General features: G+C 34.3%; 1 protein-coding gene across 1 annotated transcript; it reads left to right on the top strand.

The window, feature by feature from the left end:
- Positions 1–273: 273 nt before the first annotated feature.
- Positions 274–25,634, top strand: LOC149775395 (uncharacterized). Its single transcript, XM_089943989.1, has 4 exons — positions 274–503; positions 8,054–8,122; positions 10,027–10,206; positions 22,211–25,634. The coding sequence occupies exons 1-4, from the start codon at positions 413–415 to the stop codon at positions 22,408–22,410; spliced, it is 540 nt and encodes a 179-aa protein (XP_089800115.1). The 5' UTR covers positions 274–412; the 3' UTR covers positions 22,411–25,634.
- Positions 25,635–26,148: the final 514 nt, after the last annotated feature.

Genomic DNA, 26,148 nt, shown 5'->3' with positions numbered 1-26,148 from the left:
TATTTGTTTACCTACAAAACGTACACAAAATGAAGACAAATTTGGCAAATATATATATATATATATATATATATATATATATATATATATATATATATATATATATATATATATATATATATATATATATATATATATATATATATTTTTCGGCAAAACTTTTAGTTTCTTTTTCCTACTGAATTTGACACAAAGCCCAGTTTCGAGGAAGGAAAATGAGGTGTTCCAATTTTTGGTAAACAGTCACATGATAGTAAGTATACTAATGCGTCAGTATAAAATAAATTCGTATTGCAGCCACTACATGGACCGGAATTGGCACTTTCGCCAGATTGTTCAAGCCTAAATTCACTTTATTCTAGACAGCGCGTGAAGTAAGAGGTTCTAGACGATCGAACAATTTTACATCAAAATGGGTCACGGAAAAGGGGCAGGCGAGGGATCAGGAGAAGGGACAGGAAAAGGGACCACCTCTGAATGTCTGGCTATTTGTGGGACCGCAAGTGAGTATATAATTTTAAAATGTTCAGATTCGCATAGAATTCTATTAGATCTTAAAGGGAATCAAACCCATAATGGAACTGTCCTTTCAAAGCAGGCGTCTCCTCTGAAGAAAATACTTGGTACTGTCATGAGTCTGGCTTGAGTCATAAACACGTATATGTTATGCGAAGCTCATTTCCATGACAAATTCGTTTTAGTTAATAATGTAGAGTTTAATTTAATAGAGTTACGATGATTCATTTTACAAGCAATAATTACCTACGATTTCGGTCGAACTAACAATTTGTGGAACTGAATACCCATTGATCTGCCGTCCCATCGGTGGATGAAGGTTATAGTATTTGTTCAATTGATTAAGTCTATACATGTTTCAGATTGTATTACTTTTGCCTACAGGCAACACATATTATATTTTCATACTATTACTGTACATAATTTATATAAAATTCATGCCATGATTTTGTTACAATCAAACTGCAATACTGTTGGAAATGTACATCAATTCGTGCTTAGATGTGACAAGAACGATTGTCCGCACTAAGTGAACTTGCCATGTTCCACGGGAATTGCTTCCTTCTGTAGCTGCAGCAGAATTTGTTCCTTCTGTAACTGCATTTGTATCTGTTTCTTTTATTCTAAATTGATATTCCCTCTCTTCGTTCTCTCTTCGCATTTGCATTTGCATCTGTCTCTCTCTCTATTCTCCTTCTTGGATTGTAACTGCATTTGTTTTCTCTCTCTCTCTCTCTCTCTCTCTCTCTCTCTCTCTCTCTCTCTCTCTCTCTCTCTTGTAACTTCTCAGGTATATGTGCAGGTTTTGCATATGCAAAACCTGCACATATACCTGAGTTTATAAACTCCTCTTATTCCTTGTATGAACATGGCCTACTATGCATCAGCATTTACAGCTATGTATTATGTATTCAAAATATATCGTGTGCCACACGTTTGGCGATTGGTTGAATTGTGTCACGTGATGTGCTTGGGCGGGTTATAAATAGGGAAGCATTTTCCGTTACTTTGACAGAAAACATACGGGTACAGTCGTTTGTGAAATGCACGAGAAGCTAGGAGCAAGTTAGTGCAAAAATATTTATTATTTTGAGACAAAGTCCTGATTATCACGTTCAACCATTGGTCCATATTGTTACCTTATACAGATGCATTATGTTATGTGTTTAGTTTATTACAGAAGTAACAAGAAAAGAATGAAGACAAGCTTTGTAAAATTTAACGAATAATTTATTTCCCCTAGAAAAACAAGGTAAAAATGAGAAAAAGAACTTACGTTTTTACGAATCAAATCGCCCCCAAAAATAGAAGTCCTAGTAATAAAATGTCCTTATGAAACTGAGTTCGAATCCCGATGAAATCCAAAAGGAAAGCGAAAGAGGAGAAACAGGAGAAAGAGGAGAAACATATACAAATGCAGTTACAGAAGGAACAAATTCTGCTGCAGCTACAGAAGGAAGAAAAACAAAGTAGTTACAGAACAAACCCCAAATATTATTGGAGAAAGAGGAGAGAGAGAAACAGAAACAAATGCAGCTACAAACGGAGAAAGAGGAGCGAGAAGAGACAAATGCAATATGAAAAAAGAACAAATGAAGTTACAAGAGAGAGAGAGAGAGAGAGAGAGAGAGAGAGAGAGAGAGAAACAAATGCAGTTACAATCCAAGAAGGAGAATAGAGAGAGAGACAGATGCAAATGCAAATGCGAAGAGAGAACGAAGAGAGGGAATATCAATTTAGAATAAAAGAAACAGATATAGCAAGCGAAATGCATGTTCCCACTTCACACACAAATTCAAGTTTTGATGTCACTAAGAATACTAGGTTAGTGCCCCTTTTTAGAGAAAAAGAAGTAGACAAATATTTTCCTCAGTTTGAAAAAATTGCTGAAAATTTGAAATGGCCAAGGGAGCATTGGACTGTATTATTACAATGTGTATTTACAGGTAAAGCTATTGATATTTACAATTCACTGTCACTACAGCAAAGTGCTGACTATGATCTGGTTAAGGAATGCATCTTAAAGGGTTATGAGTTAGTCCCTAAGGCTTATCGGCACAAATTAAAGAACTAGAAAAAGGAAGATGGACAAACTCGTGTCGAATCTGCAAGAAAATAAATGACAGTTTTTTTTTATTGATGGTGCTTAGCCAAGAAAGTTGATCAAGATTACGAAAATCTCTGACAACTTGTATTACTTGAAGAGTTTAAGAACTGTCTCAACAGTGACATTACGACTTATCTTGATGAGCATAAGGTCGAAACTTTTGGAAAATGCTGCTCGTACTTCTGATGAGTATTCCTGAGCTCATAAAAATGTCTTTTGTAAATAAGACTTCCACTCAGTAGTCTTCTGGTAGAAAAGCATTTCAGCTTAATATAAGCCCTTCTAAACTTCAATCTGGCACAACGTTTAGAAATCAAGCTTCTGATAAGCTTGATCAAAATTTATTGTCTTCCTACGTGTAGCTATTGCAAGAAAAAAAAAAGGACAAGTTATTTCTGATTGCTAGTAATTGAAAAATATGCAGAATCAAGACAGACCTATTCCAAATGCTCTTATTTCTAAGAGGTTAAGGTCAAGGTCGTGTATTGAAAGCAATACATTTGTTGGGTCTAATAAACCCCAGTCTGATTTATTGTGGAGAATTATGAACCATTTGTGTCGAAGGTTCCTATATCACTGATCGATGATTCGGCCAATTATATCCCTATTAAAATTTTAAGGGACACAGGCGATTCTCACAGTCTTTTATTATCAAGTACTTTGCCTTTTTCTGAGAAGTCTTCTTCTAATGAGATGTACTTATTCAGGGAGTAGAGTGCGGCTTTGTTAGTGTTCCTCTCTATTGTGTAAATTTGTCATCAGACTTAGTCTCATGACCCGTAACAGTCGGAGCAGTCGGAACAGTATATTTGTTACCCATTGAGGATATTCACTTTTTTTTACTAGGCAACGATCTAGCTGGATATAAGGTTGTGCTTAATCCACTTGAAATTGACAATCCTTGCTTGGATCAGAAAGTCGATCCTATTGAAAAAGAATTCCCTGATTTATACCCAGATTGTGCAGTTACTAGAGCGATGTCAAAGAAAGCTCTTGAGAATGATGTTGACCAAGAAAGTATTCCTTTAGCTGACACATATATTGGTCAGGCTTTTGATGAGGTCACTTTCACTCCTTGTTTGGATTAATCAAAATGTATTGATCACAGTGATCCTCTTTTAACTACTCATTCTCTTTCTTCTAATCAGGGTGACAAACGACAATTACTTGTCGTCGAACAAGAAAACGATCCCGAGATCTCCTGTTTGTTTCAAAGGGCCACTAATGAAACTGAAGCCACAGAAGTATCTGTCTGTTATTTCACTGAAAATGGAATTCTAATGAGAAAATGGAGATCTCCTGAGGTACCTGCTGGTAACACGTAGTCAGTGAACTATCAAATGGTAGTTCCAAAATCGTGCAGACAGGAAATTCTTTGTCTGATCCATGAAACTCCACTGGCTGGTCATTTAGGGATTACTAAAACTTTTCACAAGATCTTGACTCACTTCCATTGGCCAAATATCAAGAGTGATGTTTGTAAATACTGCAGATCTTGTCTTACTTGTCAAGAGGTAGGAAAACCCAATCAGAAGATACTTATGGCTCATCTGCAACCTATTCCTGCATTTAACGAATCATTTATCAGAATAATGGTAGATTGTGTTGGTCCCTTACCTACGACTAAGTCAGGTAACAATACTTGTTGACCATAATGTGTGCCTTAACAAGGATTCCAGAGGCAATTCCTTTGAGGAATACTAAATCTAATACAATAGTAAAAGCTTTGATGAAGTATTTTTTACTCAGTTGGCCCTTCCCAAATTTGTCCAATCTGAACAAGGGTCAAATTTTATGTTCGGAATTTTCCAGCAATGTATGTACGAATTAGGCATCCAACAATTCAAATCTTCTACCTTTCACCGTGAGGGCCAAGGGGTTTAGACTTTGATAAAGATGATTCGATCATATTGTTTTAATACGGATAAAGATTTAGATGAAGGCATTCGTTTACTATTGTTTGCTTTAGCGAATCAGTTCAATAATCTTTAGGGGTCAGTCCCTTTGAACTGGTTTTTGGACACACTGTGCGTAGACCATGGAAGTTGTTGAAAGGCAAACTTCTTTCTAATGAAGATACTGAAAATCGTCTTCTCGATTATGCTTCCAGTTTTAAGTATAAGTTGTCAAAGGCTTATGAGGCGGCTGCAAGAGCGAATCTGCACTCTACTCAGTCGAAAATGAAATTAAGTTATGATGAAAATACAAAGGAAATGAGTTTTCAGCCTGGTGATAGAATTCTGGCTCTCTTGCCCATGCCACGAAATCCTCTTCAGGCCAAGTATTATGGTCACTACAGAGTTGACAAGAAAGTAAATTATATCATAAATACTCCTGGTAGACGGATACAAAACAACTTTGCCACATAAATATTTTCAATGGGTATATTGAGAGAGATAGCAAGGTTAATCATGCAATTAATTTAGTTGTACCTATCCTACTCATTGAAGATTTAAGTTGAAGGAATACCAAATGACTCTACTGATTTTGGGGTGACAAATCTTCGGAATTCAGAAATTATTACTTCTCTGGACCAGCAACGTTTGCATTTGCAACATCAAGAAAGGAATGAACTTAAACAGTTATTATTTGAATATGAGCACTTATTTCCAGATGTTCCTACAAGAACAAACGATTTTCCATGACGTTGAAATTGTAGATTCCAAACCTGTAACACAAACAGATTTAAAAGAGCCCAGTAAAAGTGACTGGAGGTCACCATATATACTTGTTCCCAAACCAGATAAAACTTTCCGTGTTTGCACAGATTATGGGAAGGTGAACAATGTGACTAAAACAGATTCATTTCCATTACCAAGAATCGATGGCTGCATTCATAAAATTGGTACTGCCAAGTATGTCACCAAATTTGACCTTCGGAAAGGATATTGGCAAATTCCACTGATGGAATGAGCAAAGAAAATTTCGGCATTTGTGACTCCAGATGGACTTTATCAATATGAGGTGATGCCGTTTGGGATGAAGGTTTCACCAAGTACTTTTTAACGTTTAATGAACATGATTATCTCTGGTCTAGATAATTGTGATGATTACATTGATCATGTCATCATCTACAACGAGACCTGGGAAAAAACATTAAGCGACAATTCATAAATTTTTTTGACAGACTCACTGATGCAAGTTTGACACTTAGTTTATCCCAAAGTGAGTTGTGCCGTGCTAGTGTAACATTTCTAGGACATATCGTGGGACATGGACAAGTTAAACCTATAGATGCTAAGGTCAAGGCTGTCTCTGAATTCCCTGTGCCTGTTAGTAAAAAGCAACTGATGCGATTTTTAGGTATGGCTGGATACTATCGGAAATTTTGTTCCAATTTTTCCATAATTGTTGAACCCGTGACAAATGTATTGAGCAAGAAAATCTAGTTTCATTGGTCTGGAAAATGTCAGGAGGCTTTTGATAAGTTAAAAGCCATTCTTAGGAGCGCACCAGTTCGTACAGCTCCAAATTTCAGTCAATCATGTAAGCTGTCCGTTGATGAATTGCTGTTGGGTTTGGAACAGTATTGATTCAAGAAGATAAAAATGGTGTTGATTATCCAGTGTGCTATTTTTCTAAGAAACTGAGTAACCGAGTTAAATTATTACACAGTCTAGAAGGAATTTTGGCTTCGACATTGGCATTAAAACATTTTGAAGTTTACATTAGTTCAGCTCCTTCTCCGATTATTGTGTTTAGTGATCAAAACCCCCCTTACTTTCATCGGCAAGATGAAAACCAAAACTCAGAGATTATTAAGGTGGAGATAATTGTTACAGAAATATATTATTACCAGGCACATTAATGGACATTACTAGCAGATGCACTTAAACGTGTATATAAATATAGTTTCTTATATACTTTGTCCCACTCTTATGTTTTCATCTTAATTTATTTTTTCATATGCATATACTATTTTATTGCGTAAATGTTTCTTTTTCTTTATGAGGGGAAGTGTTATGTCTATTTTATTAAATTATTTGTCAGTTAGTTATAAAATTTGTATTCCATTACATGTTATTGCCAAAAATTGAGTTCAGTTCTGTTTGACCTGATTTACTTTTTTTAATTCTTTTTTAAATTTCATTTGTGTAAACACGTTTATTCGTTTCGGGGTTTTGGAGAAACCAAAGAGAATCTTAGAGGCTATTATGTTTTAAATAAACAATGCTCATTAAATCATGCTAGAAAGTTATCTACCATCAAGTAATGGTTGTTTTTAGAAAATGCTAATTTGTGACCTAAGGTTAAACAGAGAACACTATTATCTTGTGACTAACATAATTCTATTGGTCGTGCTTTAACATCTAGCACTTAAAATTATGTTATGTTGTGACCAGTTTGGGCTGAATTTTTATTTTCTTCAAATTACTGAATTCAAGTGACTATTTTCGCTGGAAATACAAAAGTGCTATGACAAAATTCTTGGATAAGATATTGATTGGAATTTATACTGAACTCAAACCTGGAATAATATGTATGTGATTCAACAAAAGACTGGACAAATCAGGACTTCGCAGACTATAACAGACACGTCATCGCCTACAATTTTAAATTGTATCGGTACTTTAATTCAGTTTCATTGATGACTTTTTACTACTAGGACTTATGTATTAATTTCTGTTACTTATTTTAAGAGCATAAACTCGTAACACAGATGCAAACTGGATGTAGCCATTCAGTTTTCAAGTATAGATATTTTTAGTTTCAGTCAAGTAGTCAGCACAATCTGGGTCATCACAATGTAAAATGACGTCGCACTTATTTATTCTCAATATATTACGACATCGCTAAATACGCTGTATGAATGAATCGGGGAAACAAAGGAGAATGATCAGCTTAATTGTAAATATATATATTTCTTGAGGGTTCATATTGTACATGTTATTTGCTACATTGTATCTATACACAGTGTGGCAAATTTTTATCAGGCTATACAATTGCATCAGGGTTTACACAAAACTGGCAATTCAGTTTGTCAAAGTCGATTGGAATCTTTCATTTGCAACTGTTAATTAACTGACGCACCACAGGCGTTATATATATATATATATATATATATATATATATATATATATATATATATATATATATATATATATATATATATATATATATATATATATATATATATATATATGATGTGGCAAACAATGTTTATTTAGATTTGAAATATCCAACAAGGCGCAAAACCGAAAATGATGGCCACAAATAGCTATATATAATATGATGTTATTTGCAAGTTATTCTCTCTATATTGGTAAAATATATATCTATCAACAGAATATATTATAAGAACTACTGACAATACTTTGAGATCAGCAATTAAACTGACATCAACATAATTGAAATGTGTATGTATATATATATATATCGAATAATAACAGCCAATATAATTATCAGATACAATCTGTTCTAATGTTTCAGCTTTCTGTTGCTTGTGTGTTATCATCGTAACGGCACTTGCAGGACTTGGAATTGCAAAGATTGCAATAGGTAAGAGGGAAATTATATTGATGGCTCTGATCATTTACTGTTTCCCAACAAGGATTTTAAAACTAGGTATACATTGAAATGTTGTACATTGCATGTATGATCCACACACACACACACACACACACACACACACACTACTCAGAGCTGAGCCCACATGCGCGTGATGTACAAAACTTTCCCAGAGAGCAATACTTCCACTAGGGGTAGGGCATAGTCATGTAAATCTTTGAAAATGAAATGCGTACTCTTGAATTTATTGTTAGTCACTATCTTCCAATTGCCTTAGACAAAGACTAAGTGAGAGTCAAATCGCTTAGGCTTGGTTAAACTAGCTATGCATAATTCAGGCTTGTAATGCAATTTCTCGGTGAGTACAACTGTTGAAGGAAGAACACGGGAAATCCTGGTAAGAACAGACTACAGAGATTAAATTCATTCCAAGCGAGTTATGGATAATGTATGCTGTAACCCGTGGTTCATGGCTGTGTCTATATCATGTTAAATTTTTCCATGACTGTAAATTGTAGTGATTATATATAAAGAAGATATTATATAGTATTGTACACGTGTATAGATTCTATTTTAAGATATCACATATATAGATTTTGTTTTAAGATATTACAGTGCCTTTAGATTACATAGAACCTATATGTAGATGTAAAGTTTCTAACAAGAAAACCTGTTGACAACTTTAAGGTAATCTCTCATTGGATGGTGGGATCAGGTGGTTTCTTTAAAAAAATTGAGTTATTTTCCAAGTTATGGGTTTGGTCAGGTGGGTGCTTTTACGACGTGGGATATTTGCGCAAAGTCACGTAGCTAGAAGTAGCAAAATGCGTTTTCACCCGTTTTGCTTGTGCACAAATTCATGCAACTATACAACTTGAGTCAGTCTTGTTTCTTAAGTTCTCGTTGTAACATCAGTCAAACATTTGTTTGGATTATTCATTGGAGCTACAAAGTGCTCATTGAACTAAAATATTATTTTTCGACTATTGAGAATGATTCGATTGAGTTCTGGAAAATGCCGATTTGATACACCAGGACTGTTGGCAGACCAGTGCAGATGAGAATCTGAAATTAATGCGGAATGTTTGATTCTTTTAGACTTTAATATAACTTATTAAGTTTGTTGTGGATTCAGTTCAGGATACTCTTAGTTCCTCTTACATTTTCATTTTATAACTGATAAATAAGTTCTGTTTAAGTTTCACAACACTTGTTGGTTTTTCTAATTCTGTTACTTAGTTTACAACCGCTCCGGTGGCCTAGTGGTTAGAGCGTCCGCCTCGGATGCGGGAGGTCGTGGGTTCGATCCCCGGCCGAGTCTTACCAAAGACTTACAAAAATGGTACTAACAGCTGCTTAGCTTGGCGCTCAGCATTAAGAGGTTAGTGTTAGGACTGGTCGGCCCGGTGTCAGGATAATGTGACTGGGTGGGACATCATGCTACATGTCTGCGGCATGATGTCCCAGTGCTAGACATCACTATAAACTGCCACACTGCAGACATCGTAGCGATATGACTGGAAAATTGTTAAAGCTACGTTAAAAATCCAAATCACATCACAACACATTACTTAGTTTACGATCATAGAGTAGTTACAATGCCAAAAAGGACTGATTGAATAACTACACATAAGCACATAAGGGATTGGAGATTCAACCCACTAGTTGAGGATCCCAGCCTCCTCACAACAAAATCTTAAAACATAATGCCCCAGTGTCGGTTAGATATATTATACTTGTTCCGGCACTAGGTTGTAGAAAAGGTGTTCTCGAATTCGAATTGCACTTCCAGTATGAATAAGTCTTCCCTGTCATTATGTACAATATAAATATGAAATGCTCTGTATTCTCATCCCCAACCCCACAAAATACTTTCATTTCTACTTATTTTTCAGGGGCTATCTACCTTCACGACTGCAGTCTGCAGTCCATGATTCCCATCTTCCTGATCGTAAGCGGAGTGGCTCCAGTTTTATTTGGAGGAAACGTCAGCAATAATAATGAAGAATCAAACTTTATCGCCAGCGGTTGTAGTGTCATCGGGTTGTTATTCAACATAGCCTGGACTATCGCAGGTATTACCTCCCTTGGAAAATATTAAGTACATGAAACTCGGCACTAAAATATATTTGCATCTATTTGAAATCCATATCTCCTCGATCAACTTCACAAAAGAATTCTTTAGCAATTCTCTCTCTCTCTCTCTCTCTCTCTCTCTCTCTCTCTCTCTCTCTCTCTCTCTCTCTCTCTCTCTCTCTATATATATATATATATATATATATATATATATATATATATATATATATATATATATATATATATATATATATATATATATATAGAGGCATAGATCAGATCAGTAACAAAAACTGGGTTTCACTTTCGAAATAACACACAGCGGAAAGCACTAGCATAGCGGTTGTGTATATTAGTTCCAGACATTTTTTAATAATGATTATATATGGTGTGCTTAAAATACGAGAATGTAACATACACGGTTTGGTACCACTAGTCGATTTAGTCTCGCGGGAATGTTTGGGGGGATTGGGGGGGGGGGGCAAACTTTTCTCGCACTATGACAGATTGCTGAAAAACGAGAATTTTTTTCTATATTACAAATGCAGATAAAATCAATTATTTTTGTGGAAACCATAATTGACAGATTTCAATGAAGTTATCCCGGTTGATTCCTTTTGATCTGTTAATGTTTACACTGACCGAACATTGCCACAGGCCCTAATCTTTTTACGACTTTGTTTGACAGTAATCAGCCAACATTGCCACAGGCCCTCTTCTTTTTACGTCTTTGTTTGACAGTAATCAACCAACATTGCCACAAGCCCTCTTCTATTTACGTCTTTGTTTAACAGTAATCAGCTTATATGAATATTTGCATTTAACAAGACGGATAAAAACAATCAGCTTTTTCCATCATGCATGTTTAAAGGTCACAGGTGTTGAACAAGTAAGCATACTTCCATTTAACCCTTAACCATCTCAATTTTGAGATATTTACCGATGTAACATACATACATACATACATACATACATACATATCAACATGCATGCATACATACATGCATACATACATATCATCATGCATGCATACACACACACACACACACACACACACACACACACACACACACACATACATACATACATACATACATACATACATACATACATACATACATACATTTTGTAACAGGAAGTCACCACACAAGTCATCTCATTTTCAAGCCTAAATCAAAGTAAACATAAACCAAACTATAAATTTAGTTTTCATATTAATTTATATAAAAGCAATGTTCTTGCTTTCCGGCTGGTGCGATCTATCTTAAAAATTAAGATGAGTTGGTGTCAGAATTTCGAAATAATCCATTGACGCTTTGAATACATTGAACCTTTATTTTCTTCACTCCTTGAAACAAGGTCCATTATGATCGGTCACATGTCCTCTTTTGTACCATTTGCAAACATAGCTGATAATGGCGCTGCCATGCTAGACAGTAATGTATACTAGTAGGCACATCCAAATTTCTTCCGAATATTTGTAGTTATGTATATCGCTGTTATATTCATAAATTTTGTCAGTGACTATTGGTTGTGGGTAGAGTTTATGCCTACTTGACATTTGTCATGATTGTAAATAGTAGGTAAGATGTTTACTAAATTTGAGGCTAAGAACATACTTATTTACAGTTAAAGTAGATTTTCTGAATGAAATATACTTTGTAGTAGGCCAAGTGAAATTTATGTAAAGAGCAGACTTGATAGACAAATAATTCATACATTTTTCAAATCAGTCTTTGAGATTTTATGATCAGAATTTGCAGGTTTGTTCAGATTTAATTCGAGAAGAATCATTTAAGAAATTCAACGGAATTACTAAGTGCTGGTTGACTGTATCAATACATTACTTTGGGATCTTGTGAATTTACTCAAAGACTTTCTGGATTTCGTCAATTTGGTACTTGGAAACATTAAAGACTACGGTACATCAGGAAATTCAAGACTTATTGGAATTAATTCAGAACATTCTTTACTTTTGGATTTTGATATGGCATTTAGGGTTATTTTGAATTATATTCACAATACTGCATACGTATTTTTGAATTTGTACATGCAAGAGTAAGATTTTCACAATAATTTGGACAAGTAATATTCATTAACCAGTCAAACTTATCAATGGTCGCATTTTGATATACCCGAAAACGCTAGTTTCGCCATGTGACCTGTCATCACGTGATATTTTGTTACAGTATTCTCACACCTTACTGTTTGATTGTACATCACTCATACCGATTTTAAAAACAAAAGGCATCAAGGATATAAAAATGTAAAAAACTAGGACATTTCATTCATCAATTTAGAATTTCTAACCTGATTGTTCACAGTGGGCGCCCAAAACATTCAACTTTTTAGCGTTTCGAATCAAACGGCAATTTTTTTAGCAACCTTTAGCGACCTTCGCCATACATGCATGGGCGAGCTCATGTTTTCAATCAACATTATTTGATGTAATTCACCTCTATGATAATCTCAATAACTTCGTATATTATGGAGTTACAGCTCTTTGAATGAACAATTGCATACAAGAGTTCAACACTTTTTTTCTTCAATTTGTTTTAGAAATATTTAAACTAGACTTTGCAAATAGTGGAAGCAGACGACACATATTTACTGAAATAGACTGTTGTAGAAACCAGAAAGGACAGTAAGTAGTTTGCGTATTAAATTTAGAGCCTCCGTTTGGTTTCAAACACCAATATGTTGAGTGTTAGGTATATCCTGGCGACAACGAGGTTACAAATTATAAATTAATGAATGAAATTACTAAGTTTTGTGCATATGTTTAGTACCCTAGAGGCTTTTCGTCTTTAAAATAGGTATGGGTACAAACACACAGAGGGAGGGTGCGAATACCAAAGGCGTTTGTATTTCTGGAGATACACACATACGACTTTTTCTTCACATTTTTCACGTGATGGCTCTTTGTACTTTGTGTATAGCGTTTAGTAATAGCTCTTTTTGTGGTTTTCTATACCTGTTCCATGGAAACAGTGCCAGACATGGATTTTGGGCAGTTGGTCTGTCTTCAACAAAATGTTTAGAACATACTCGATGACGTACCTTAGAGCACACTCGATGATGTACCTTAGGGATAAAGAATTAATCTGGATTCTTTCCTTTTTCTTTCATCCATGGATATTTCTTACGTCTTCAACCGTCAGCGGGACATCCCTCTATTATATATCATTTTGTTCCATACTTACTTTAGTAAGCGATCTAGTCTAACAATTTTGACCAATCACGTGATTATGTCACTACTTCAGACTCCTCACAATAGGGGAGCTACAAACCGTAATACGACTATAGCCTAAATCGATGGAAAAAAAAAACAAGATTGGTTTTTGTACACAGGTGACCTCCTGTGGCGTCTCAAGTGTCCAAACAAACCCCACGCAACTGCGGCAGCTACGGCGAGAGTGAGAGAGGATGGAGGTGGACAGTCTAATTGGGGCCCCAAAATTATTATCAAACAACTTGTTTTATAATTTGGAGGTGGACCCAGAATTAATTATTCAGGGAGAGCTGGGGTGAGGGAGCACAATTTTGTGATAAGACACAGGTGACGGTTGTACGCAGTTTCACCTTTTAAACCTGACTTTGAAACAAATAGTTATCATTATTATTATTATTATCGCTCGGGTGATATAGTGGTAAGAACGTCTGTCTTAGAAGCGGGTGGTCGTTGGTTCGAACCCCGGCCGAGTCCTACCAAAGACATAAAAATTGTACCAGCAATTGCCTCGCCGGCGCTCAGCATTAAGAGGTTATTGTTAGGACTGGTCGGCCTAGTGTCAGGTTAATGTGATTGAGTGGGACATGATGCTACATGTTTGCAGCATGATGCTCCAGTGCTAGACACCAGCATAAACTGCCACATTGCAGATGTGTATCGTAGCGATGTGACTGAAACATTTTTAAAGCTACGTTAAAAATCCAAATCACACACAGATTATTATTATTATTATTATTATTATTATTATTAATGTAAAAAAGAGACCTAATTGAGTGCAATATTCATAAAATGCATGCACATGTCGCTCTTACCCAAAATTAAGTCCCACAGAAGATTACGGTAGCCTGCCAATGGACAGCCCATATGTAATTGTGAAACAGAAGGCAAGTTCTGTTGGACAGGCTTGGATAATAAAACTAGAAACTGTTGCTCACCCTTTGAAACGACAACAGGGTTAAACAAATGCTCATCTTTACTAGATCAAAACGGTATGCTGGTGTGAAAGCCTTAGATAAGCATTGAATGAAAAGAAAATAATGGGACAGCTGATTAATAATTTTTCGGATGGTGGGTGGGGGTGGCTATAGCTAGGATTTTTGTTGTTGTTGTTGTAGGGTTTAACACCACTTTTCAGCACACGATAGGCTATACATGGCGGCCTGTATTAATGGTGGAGGAAAAACCAAGGAAAACCCCGGAAAGAACCACCGACCCACAACTAGGACAATCAAATGGTTGATTCCTAACGTGACTTCTGCTTCTAACACATCAACCAACACGTTGTATTCTACCAGAATTCGAACCCAGGTCAGTGGGTATATGCCAACCCAAGCAAACGCACCTTGCCTGCACGCACCAGCCCATATCCCATCATAACTAAGCACACATCACCAAAAAGGATGCAGCTAAGTCGGTATTATATGCATATATGCAACCGTGCGTAGCAAACACTCGGACGACGATATATATATATATATATATATATATATATATATATATATATATATATATATATATATATATATATATATATATATATATATATATATATATATATATATGTGTGTGTGTGTGTGTGTGTGTGTGTGTGTGTGTGTGTGTGTGTGTACATATATACATAATCTGTGTGTTTGCAAGTTTGGTATGTAATGAACCCAAACGCGTTTCTGTGTCTCCTAGACAAAGACACAAAGCTACATAGAACGATTCTATAATATAAAAAAATTATAAAGAAAACAAAGCTCGAAATATTAATTACTTGATAGAATCTATATGATATTTGGATGTGGATATTCGCAAAGAAGACGCAAGAAAAAAACCAGGAAATGGAACAATGCTGCATAAACACTTTTTATTTCAATTAATATTTCGCGAACATTCGCGACGCGGAAAATGGTTTGTACAAAGGAGTCTAAATTTTGATGCAAGCATGTAGGTCGGAAGTGATTAATTCGAACTGGTTTATTCTTAGTATAAAAAGTTTTGTTCTAAATTAATAATACACAGTTGTTGTGACTAATTAAAAATTACAATAAGAAAAGTCAAAGTCTAAACATTTTTATAATAAAATAAGTCTATAATGGAATTTTTATAGAAAACTGGTAGCTGAGATCAAGGGTTTGATAAAGCGTATTAATGACTGGAAAATGTTCTTTTCAGTAGCTTTGAAGAATGTTTCTTGCTATATATGCATGGGAATTACTACCGTTAGGTTCCTCTAAATGTATACTGCTGAGTACGAGCGTTCGCAGACGGCTGTTCCAATAGGCTTCATGAATTTCCTGTTTCTGTGTACGCCACTGAAAGGTTATATCACTGGGATTTTTCTATTCTTTTTAACTTATGATGCATTTTTATTCAGTTTGCAAGCCATAGTCTAACTTTGATTGATAACTTTTCACCTGTGGCTGTGCGTGAAAATGGGTTTGTTTATTTTGTGTTCGCACGCATCTTTTGTCTCCTCAAGGTTTGATTTCCCAGCTGTAGTTCGATTTGAGGGTGGCATTAACTTTGCCAAGATTGGAAAGCCTCTCCAAAAATTTGGTCGACAGAATGCTTGAACTGGTTTGTGTAGAACGATCATGTTAAGCGGTTCACGGGATACAACGGTTGTCCAGTGTACTTAAATGATGAGACCCATCGGAGTGCTAAATGGATGGAACGCAAGAAGGAAGGATATTAGTTTCTCATTTTTACCTCTGTATTTTACGAGGTGGAACGCGAGGAGGAAGGATATTAGTTCCTCATGTTTACCTCTATATTTTACGAGGTGGAATTCGAGGAGGAAGGATATTAGTTCCTCATATTTACCTCTATATTTTACGAGGTGAAACGCAAGAAGAAAGAATATTTGTTCATCATTTTTACCTCTGTATTTTACGAGGTGGAACGCGAGGTGGAAGGATATTCGTTCCTCTGTGTTTTACTAGATGAGCAGCACGGCTTGTTAGTTTTGATCTTTGATTTGCTTTTGCTATTAGATGTTTGTTGTAGCCAGTTTTGTCAGATCTTCAGACAGTTCTGTGTACCTATCATCAAAAGTTACGTATAAAAGGTATATTCTCCTGGTTCTAAGTGCATCGCTGTAGCGGATGATTCGGAAGCAGTGCCTTGACTGGCAGATGGATGGAAGAAGTTACCATTGTTTGGGAGTCAGTTTGGAAAAGTTTGCATGGTACGTGTTTACAACGATTTTAGATCATCTAGCTTGTCTTTCCATGTTGCCATTTCAATTCCATGTAATCAATACAATGTAACAAACTATACATTATAGCTTACAGAAAGGAACTGGATTTGTTTCGGCCATACAAATATTTGCATGTAAGGAAACCATCTTATCTCACTTTTTCCCCCGGCTACTGTCAAGCCTATTCCGTTTACCTGGAGACAGTTCTTGCCATTGAACTCAAAGTCACTAAGTGTAAGGACTAACTTCACAAGTTTGTGAAGTAGCTGTGTAGGTGACGTCTTCACGGTTCTTGTTGCCTGGGCTTTAATTACATGAATTATATCGTTGTATTGACTCTTAGCAGTGTTAGCATACTAAGAATATGCACTGCGTATTGGCCCATTAACAACTTTTGCAATCATATAAATATACAATATTAATTAATGACAAAGTGGCACCTATTAAACAATATACAATATAAATCAGTATTTTCGATCGAACCATAACCAACCGTATGCGTCCAAATATGAAGGATTATGAGATCTTAATTTGCGGCAATTTTAGTTCGAACTACTAAAAAAACAATATGGAGAATGCAACATAAAGGAACGACTAAATGCAATCAGATTTAAAAAGGAAAACGTGAGTAAAATATGAGCAACTGAAATAGTTAAAGCAAACAAATGCAAAAATATATAATTATGATCTTTTATAATAGTTGACTGAGACCAGTTAACTTTTAATTAAATGTTTAATAATTTCATTGAAAGATAATTGTGCGGACATCAACAATTCATTTTGAAGTTTTTTAAAAAAAACCATATTATAAAGTTGATAATTTTAGGATAATATCTTACAGGTAGTTAAATAGCCTTCGCTATTTTTGGAAGCCTCGAATAATATTTAGGAATATACCTGCGCAAATTCGATGTAACACTGACATTGTAATGAAAAATAAAATTTGCCCCCATTGCATTATAAAACGACATGTTCTACTTTAATATGATAAACCTCATGCGGCTTAGCCCATCCACGTTTCGATATTGAATCTATTGGATTATTTGCACAGTTTAGTTAGTGCTATCATAAAACGTTTATAAATAAAAATAAGATTATCTTTATATTAGCAGTGATTTGCTGAATAAACATATACCTTTGATCTGCTTCAAGATTCAAGCTTGCAATTCAAGTTTTGAACAATGATATCTTTAAAGCCTTGCTTTACTTCTGGTATTTAGACATCAGCACTACCTACACCTTATTGCAGTCATTCGGCTTAATGCAGGTATTTATATGAGTTATTTTATTCTTACAATAATGACATATTATTTGGGTTTAAACAAAAATGATAAGAAACCGTACACAAATGTTATATATTTCCTACGGTTGTTTTAAAATGAATATCCTGAGTATTTAAATTAGATTGTTTTTCTTCATTTCACCATACACAATGTTATTCTCTATTAACTGTTTAATACCTAAACTATTTTACACAAGAAACAAAATCTTTCAACAACACTGCCTTGTTCAATTCCACCCACATCTGCACCCTATGCAGTGGAGCAATAATAATATCCAATAACATGGATAATAATGTTAGGCGGTCTACCAGACGGTTTCTACAGTACTTACGTGTGTGAATGCGATCTCGATTTTTAACATAGCTTTAGCAATTTTCCATTCATATCTGTACGATATCTGCAGTGTGATAGTTTATAGTGATGTCTAGCAAGCGGCATCATGCCGCAGACATGTATCATGATGTCCCCCCCCCCTCCCGTCACATTATCCTGACACCAGGCCGACCAGTCCTTACACTAACCTGCTAGGACCATTTTCTAAAGTCTTTGATATGACGCAGCCGGGAATCGAACCCGCAACCTACCGTACCCGAGGCAAACGCTCTCACCACTTAGGCCACTGGTGCGGTCAGTACTTATGTAATGTAAGCAAACATTTCATTGCTTGTCCTTCTAACGTCAGATTTAAGCTTCTGTAAATGAGCTACCAGTCGTAACAACGATTCCAAACATACATATGCATAAATATTTCAATTTCAGCGACATGATGATAAAAAAACTGTTATTTTCAACTCCATCAACTTTATAAAAATCACCACTTTAGTCTTAGATGCATTTTTTGTTAGTGTCTATTTTAATCAGTGTTTGAATGCGTCTAATCCCTTTTTGTAAATCACCACTAATTATTGAAAATTACAGCATCGTCAGTCGACAATATCACGAATATCTTGAGTATATCAATAACAATCCAATCAGATCTATTTTGAATAAACGTTCTGCTTTCATCGTTCAATTTTTTTCTACATCATTAGTAAGCATGGAATATAACAATGTTGATAAACTTTACTTTAGTCATACAACAGTTTTAAAAATAAAATTGGTATGTAAGATCATTATTATTTTTAACTTTGCAACCCACAGTAGTGTACACAGATTTAATTGTATTCAACCTAAAATAGTTTACATAGATTTCATTGTATTCAACCCACAGTAATGTACATAGATTTCATTGTATTCAACCCACAGTAATGTACATAGATTTCATTGTATTCAACCCACAGTAACGTACATATATTTCATTGCATTCAACCCACAGTAGTGTATATAGATTTCATTGTATGCAACCCACAGATGTGTACATAAATTTCATTGTATTAAACCTACAGTAGTGTACATAGATTTCATTGTATTCAACCCAAAGTAGTGTACATAGATTTCATTGTATTCAACACACAGTAGTGTATAGACTTCATTGTATTCAACACACAGTAGTGTACATATATTTCATTGCATTCAACACACATTATTGTACATAGATTTCATCGTATTCAACCTACCGTAGCGTATATAGATTTCATTGTATTCAACCCACCGTAGTGTACATATATTTCATTGTATTCAACACACATTACTGTACATAGATTTCATTGTATTCAACCCACCATAGCGTACATAGATTTCATTGTATCCAACCCACCGTAGTGTACATATATTTCATTGTATTCAACACACGTTATTGTACATAGATTTCATTGTATTCAACACACAGTATGTACATATATTTAATTGAATTCAACACACATTAGTCTACATATATTCCATTGTATTCAACACACAGTAGTGTACATATATTTCATTGTATGAATACACAGTAGTGTACATATATTTCATTGTATGAGCACACAGTAGTGTACATAGATTTAATTGTATTCAACACAGAGTAGTGTACATAGATTTCATTGTATTCAAGAAAGAGTAGTGTACATAGATTTCATTGTATTAAACACACATTGTTGAACATATATTTCATTTGTATTAAACACACATTATTGTACATATATTTCATTGTATTCAACACACAGGTGTATACATAGATTTCATTGTATTCAACACAGTGTAGTGTACATAGATTTCATTGTATTAAACACACATTATTGTACATAGATTTCACTGAATTCAACACAAAGTAGTGCACCTAGATTTCATTGTATTGAACACACAGTAGTGTACATATATTCTTTGTATTAAACACAGATTATTGTACATAGATTTCATTGTATTCAGCACACATTAATTTACATAGATTACACTGAATTCAACACAAAGTTGTGTACCTAGATTTCAGTGTATTCAACCCACAGTAGTGTCATAGGTTTCATTGTATTAAACACACAGTAGTGTATATAGATTTCATTGTATTAAACAGACATTATTGTACATATATTTCATTGTATTCAACACATTATTGTACATAGATTTCATTGTATTCAACCCACAGGAGTGTACGTCGATTTCATTGTATTCAACACAAAGCAGTGTACATAGATTTAATTGTATTCAACACACAGTTAAGTACATATATTTCATTGAATTCAACACACAGTAGTGTACATAGATTTCGTTGTATTTAACCCACATTAGTGTACATAGATTTCGTCGTATTCAATACACAGTAGTGTACATTGATTTCATTGTATTGAACACACAGTAGTGAATATAGATTTCATTGTATTCAACACAAATTAGTGTACATAGATTTCATCGTGTCCAACCCACAATAGTGTACATAGATTCCGTTGTACTGAAAGGTCCACCTGCAATGTTATCAAGTTGGTACATTAAGAATTCTCTTACAATATAATCGAATATATTCATAAAATCAAAAACTTCACCAAATAACACTTTGACTTAATTAATTAGATATGTAATTAATCTGTTAAATGTAAATAAGATATCAATAGTACACAGCTTGTCCTGAATCCAACATGAGACTCGTTAAAAACAGCATCTACTTAATTTAATCTATTATTCAAAACACGGCAAAAACCTTCCTTATTAAATCAAGTAAAGTAATTCTACTATAGTTTTATGCGACATTCTTATACAATGGTATAATGGAACATTCAGGTCATAACTGGAAAATTATCACAATAAAAATAACATTAAAGGCAGTCAAGACACCAACAACCCTGTTGAACAATACATTATAAACTCGTTCAATATGTTCTTTTCTCCCATGGTTTAATTGCAAATTAGTCAGAACCTGACTTGACTCCCATACTACTAAATAAAATGAACGTAATTATAGACCTGTATCTATAGTGAAATAACTTTATTTTAACTTTATAAAATTGATATAACCCAAATTACGATAAACACTGTATAAGCCATCGTTAATTGATTGTTTGTATTACAAGAATAAGTCCTTCACCCCCAATATATTTTTGAGGAAATTTTTTTCTGGAGAGTGCCATGAAGTGGAAAGAAATACTTCATGCAACTCTTTTAAGTATTCATTTTCTTTCAAATGTTTCCAAAAGGTAAATTTCATTTTCTATCGAACTCCTCACATCCGTGCCGTGTGTGTCCGCTACAAAATGCAGTTCTATGCTTTTTGTTTCTATTCACAACCATCTATGCATGTTGATAAGTTGATTGCTTCCTTTTTTGAATTTCTATTATTTTCACACTGATTCTATCAATATAATACACACTTATGGTTTCAACATGAAAGATGGCTGTAATGAAAAAAGCACAATTTCATTTGAGTCTTGGATTTATTAAGAAGAAAAGTTATTGATGTTAGAGCTCGTTTCATATTCATTCATCATTTTCAATTTATTCGTACCTTATATCTTGTATATTTTATAGAAAGATATACATTTAATTCGCAGGAGCAAGAAATGCAAAATATTGTATTTTGGACATAAGTTGTTGTATTATTTGTGGTAAATTTAAGCAGTATAATTGCATTCCTTTTTAATCCTTTTTGGCCAAGTAATTAGGCAGTATTTATGAAAGCGCCCAAATCTGCGAATTCGGCAACGCTGATATATACGCCTTGAGCAATTATGCTACCGGTATTTCTCAGCGCCTGAGTGCAATGTTTTTACTAACTAAACCTTTATCTAACTACCTTCCCTCATGCAAGTAATTACATATCTTTACATGCATCTTACCTAGCGTGGCTTTGGCATGACGCATTACCCTTGCCCGTCCTTCATTCTGTCCGGTTTCATATTGCATTTAGATTCAAGGGATTGACATTAGTATTTTAAATACTTTTGAAATTTTCTTTTCAGGAAGTGTCTGGATATATCCTACATGGGGTGTGGTGAAGTCGGAAGGATACGTTCCATGTGCGGCCAATGCCACGAATTGCAAGTCCTGTAATGAAGTAGTTCTGACGTTTGCCTTTGCTATGGTTACCATAGACTGGATACTCCTTGGGTTCTTCATCGTGTATGTCACCTGCTCAATCTGTGCTAAACTATGCAAATAATACGCGTCCAGTTCATGCTGTTCAGATGTTTTCAAAAAGTGAAGGAAAAGCGTTTTGTTTACCGGTAAAATATGCTGGTATAGACGAATATGATTGATGATTGGTTGAAAGCATGTGTCACTCATAGTCTTTCAATGAACGTGAATCAAGAACAGAAATCAAATGAAATGAAGACACTACAATATTGCTTATTACATTTATGTTTATGTAGCTTTGACATAAATCGCAATCCTTTTAAAATGGAACTGTTATCTGTCGAGTTCAGTACTCTTTGAAAACGCTTTATAGTGGTTGTTTTCATGCTTTCTATTGAAGCAATGCCATCTGTCAAGTATTACACATATTGCCTAATACCACGCACAATATAAAATAATTATTTAATACTTTGTTATTTAGGTAAATATCAAGAAGATAACCAAGCCATGAAAGTTATTTCACAGTTCGGGATCAAACGACTAGATAATAGCATTTGTATAAAAAAAAGTTTCTCCAATTATAAAGTGTATGCTTATATTGTCAGACTTATTCGTATAATTTGCAAGCTTTTGTTCCCATTTACTTGATGTATGCTAACCATTTTGACTGAAAGGAAATTATACAGGAAGATCCAATTATGTCCTGTTTACCTAAAGTGTCTTTATTGTTAGAATGTAATTTAAGTTTTCAACACTGATATCAAAACCTAAAGTTGACTGATTTTTGTAAATTATAATACTAGTATGTGTAATCTAGTGCATGAATGTCACAGAGGAATAGACATAGTGACCTTAGTTACAAAAATATACAAATATTTAGAAGGGTCCTGAAGTTTTCTTTACGAAGATAAAATTTTTAGAACAATTAAGCAAATTTTTCTCTGTTATCAGTGCAGTTTTAGCACACTTGGTACCATGAATACTATTGGGGCAGGTAACAGCTCAGCACACTTGAATACCACGAAACAGCGTCCCTAAACAAAAAATGCATTGTTAGTTTTTCTGATTTATCTTGCGTTAATTGTGTATTCAAATGTGCATTATATATCTTGAACAAAGTGACAGTCTAGACGCTTAAAACTTTTTTTTTATTATCGCCTAACTTGTTGTTGCAATGACTCACAATTGGCCCATTGTTATGTAATCAACTCCCAATCGGTCCTTTGTTTTGAAATCAATCCTATTTTTGTCCTTTGTTTTGTTACCAGATTCCTATGTCAGTAATTTTGTAATCAACTCACTATTGTCCGTTGTTTCAACAAACACACTATTTGTCAGTTGTTTTGTAACCAACTCTAATTTAACCCTTGCTTTGTGATTAACTGCCTATTTATCCGTTGTTTAGTACTTCACTTATTATTTTATCTGTTGCTTTGCAATCAGCTTATTATTTGTCCATTGTTTTATCATTTACTTCCTATTGGTCCGTCTTTTGTAATCAACCCTTTTTTCACCTTTTTTTTTTTTTGTCGTTTTGTATTCAACTCCCTATTTTTCCATGTTTTTTTAATATAAATATAAAGTTAGTTTGATGTGTGTACATCTCTCCCCATAACCAAGTTTTATTATATTCTTAATCGAGAGTGTTATGCTCTAAAACGTGCATAGTTTAGAAAACATTGAAGAAATATCACATATAGTCCGGTCAGGACAATTTTAATTTGTAATAATCTGCAGTATTTATGTGAAAAATGATTTTAAATAAGTCCGTACATCAAAGGATGTTGTAAAGAATTAGGCATACGTTGTATTTGTTTCACTAAAACAAAAATCCGATGTGAAGAACAAAGAGCAAACATCGAAATTATTTAAAATTTGTTTCTCTCTCTCTCTCTCTCTCTCTCTCTCTCTCTCTCTCTCTCAGTCAGTCGAGAGTCTCTGCTTTTCTCGTTAAACTCTCAAGTAATAGTCGTGCAATTACTCTATAACCTTTTAAGCACAATTCTCTGTTTACAGGAGCTGTTGCCATTTGGCTCTATCTCTATTTATATGACGGTAATTTTGATTAAGCTTTCAATTTTGATTTTAAGCGATATGATCAGGTTTTACCAGCCCTTCACTCATCTCACTACCGCACATTGTAAAAACAGCAACAGTAGCTTCATATCAATTTGTTATATTTATACTGAGTTATAGCAAAATGGCAAAGCAAACATGATTAGTACCTACTGTTCCAACAATGAAAACATTGTTTACCTATATATGTTATATATCAGATTACAAATTAATGCAATGATTGTTATCTTTGTAAAATATAGTATATAATAATTACGTTTATTGTTTACCTTTAATCAGAGTATAATGTTCGCATTATAAGACTATGCAATGAGTAACGTGCAAGCCTACAAAACTGGAGCTCATACAAAGTTTCTTTATTTGAATAACATGCCTCTGTACGACAAAACACTGTATTTGATTTGCAATCAGCAAATGTGATACGGTGGTAGGTTCGTTTAGAATCATTGTTTATTGATTTTTCCAGGTTATTACTTTATCCTCCTTTGCCTCTGAACTTGTTCTCACATTTTAAAGATATCGTTCCAGTTTCTTTTTATGTTGTGAGAAAGTAGCAATTGATCTGTTTGGAAAACACATGTTCGAAGCATGCTGTTGTAATCTCTTATATTTCCAACCTTCATCTTCAGTGCTGATATTTAATCTGTTAACGCTGCATCTTTGAAATTACTGTTAGGTCTATTAGCATTGTATGAAGTAAATCAGCAAATAATAATTTAAAACACATCAATAGTCATTATATAAATGTGTTTATCTGGTAAAAAAAGATATAAATTGCTGGATTTCAAAAGCATCCATCTGTGTCGTTTCAGTAGATGTCTGTATAGATCTCTGACTACTGAATTCTACCCATAAAGAGTAAACGGTGGTTATGTACTCATGCAAATATTGCTCCAGATTACGATAAAGTCTAAGGTTTGGTTTTAAGTACTTGATGTCGCTACGTTTTTATTGTCACTATTAGCAGTCATTCGTGTCTTAATGTTCATTTTAATGCAAAACCACCTAGAATTTAAACACTTTTTTCAGTCTTATCGTTAATGTAGTGAAATATGCTGCTAGTTTTGTTCACTGGAACAATAATGTAATGATCAAAAATAAAATGTTTTTTCTTGTCATGGTGTATTGAATACATTTTCTGTAGTCAGTTGTACTGTCAAGATAAACTTTCTTTCCATACATTTTAATTCAACGTACCATAAGTATAGAAGAACTAAATGTTTGTTCACTCTATATACTTTGTTGTTGTTATTATCTACGTTATCGATACCTATTTATAAAACCCGTTTATTGCTAGCTAGCCTAAAATTTATTTTTTCTTTTTTTCTTTCTCAACTCTTGAGAATCGCGGCTTTCTTTGCCGCTATATTTATACCTTATTGCATTATGTATCTATCTGAGCCTACTGTACACGGTCACTACCATTTTCAAGAGACTTCATTATCGATTTACACCTTGCTCATCGTATCATCAATATTGTTGAACTTTTGTATGGCAGAGGCTACAGTTTATATGTGTTTCAAGCTTTATTGTGAATTAATTTACCTTAAAAGTGTAAGTCTTGAAGCCAATCAGTACTGAAATCCCTACCTAACAGATGTATGATAAATCCTGTAGCTATTTCTGCAACATCTAAACCATTAGCTGCACTATCCATACCATCTGTCACAGTCGACCTAATAAATTCTAACCTGCCTAAATACCTGTGTGCTGTTTTGTACCTTATCCTGGCACCTCTTTAATGTTC

This window comes from Sinohyriopsis cumingii, chromosome 19 (genome assembly GCF_028554795.1).
Source record: "Sinohyriopsis cumingii isolate HCF-2022 chromosome 19, ASM2855479v2, whole genome shotgun sequence".
Taxonomy (NCBI): Eukaryota; Metazoa; Mollusca; class Bivalvia; order Unionida; family Unionidae; genus Sinohyriopsis; species Sinohyriopsis cumingii.
This window is presented reverse-complemented; position numbering and strand designations above follow the sequence as displayed.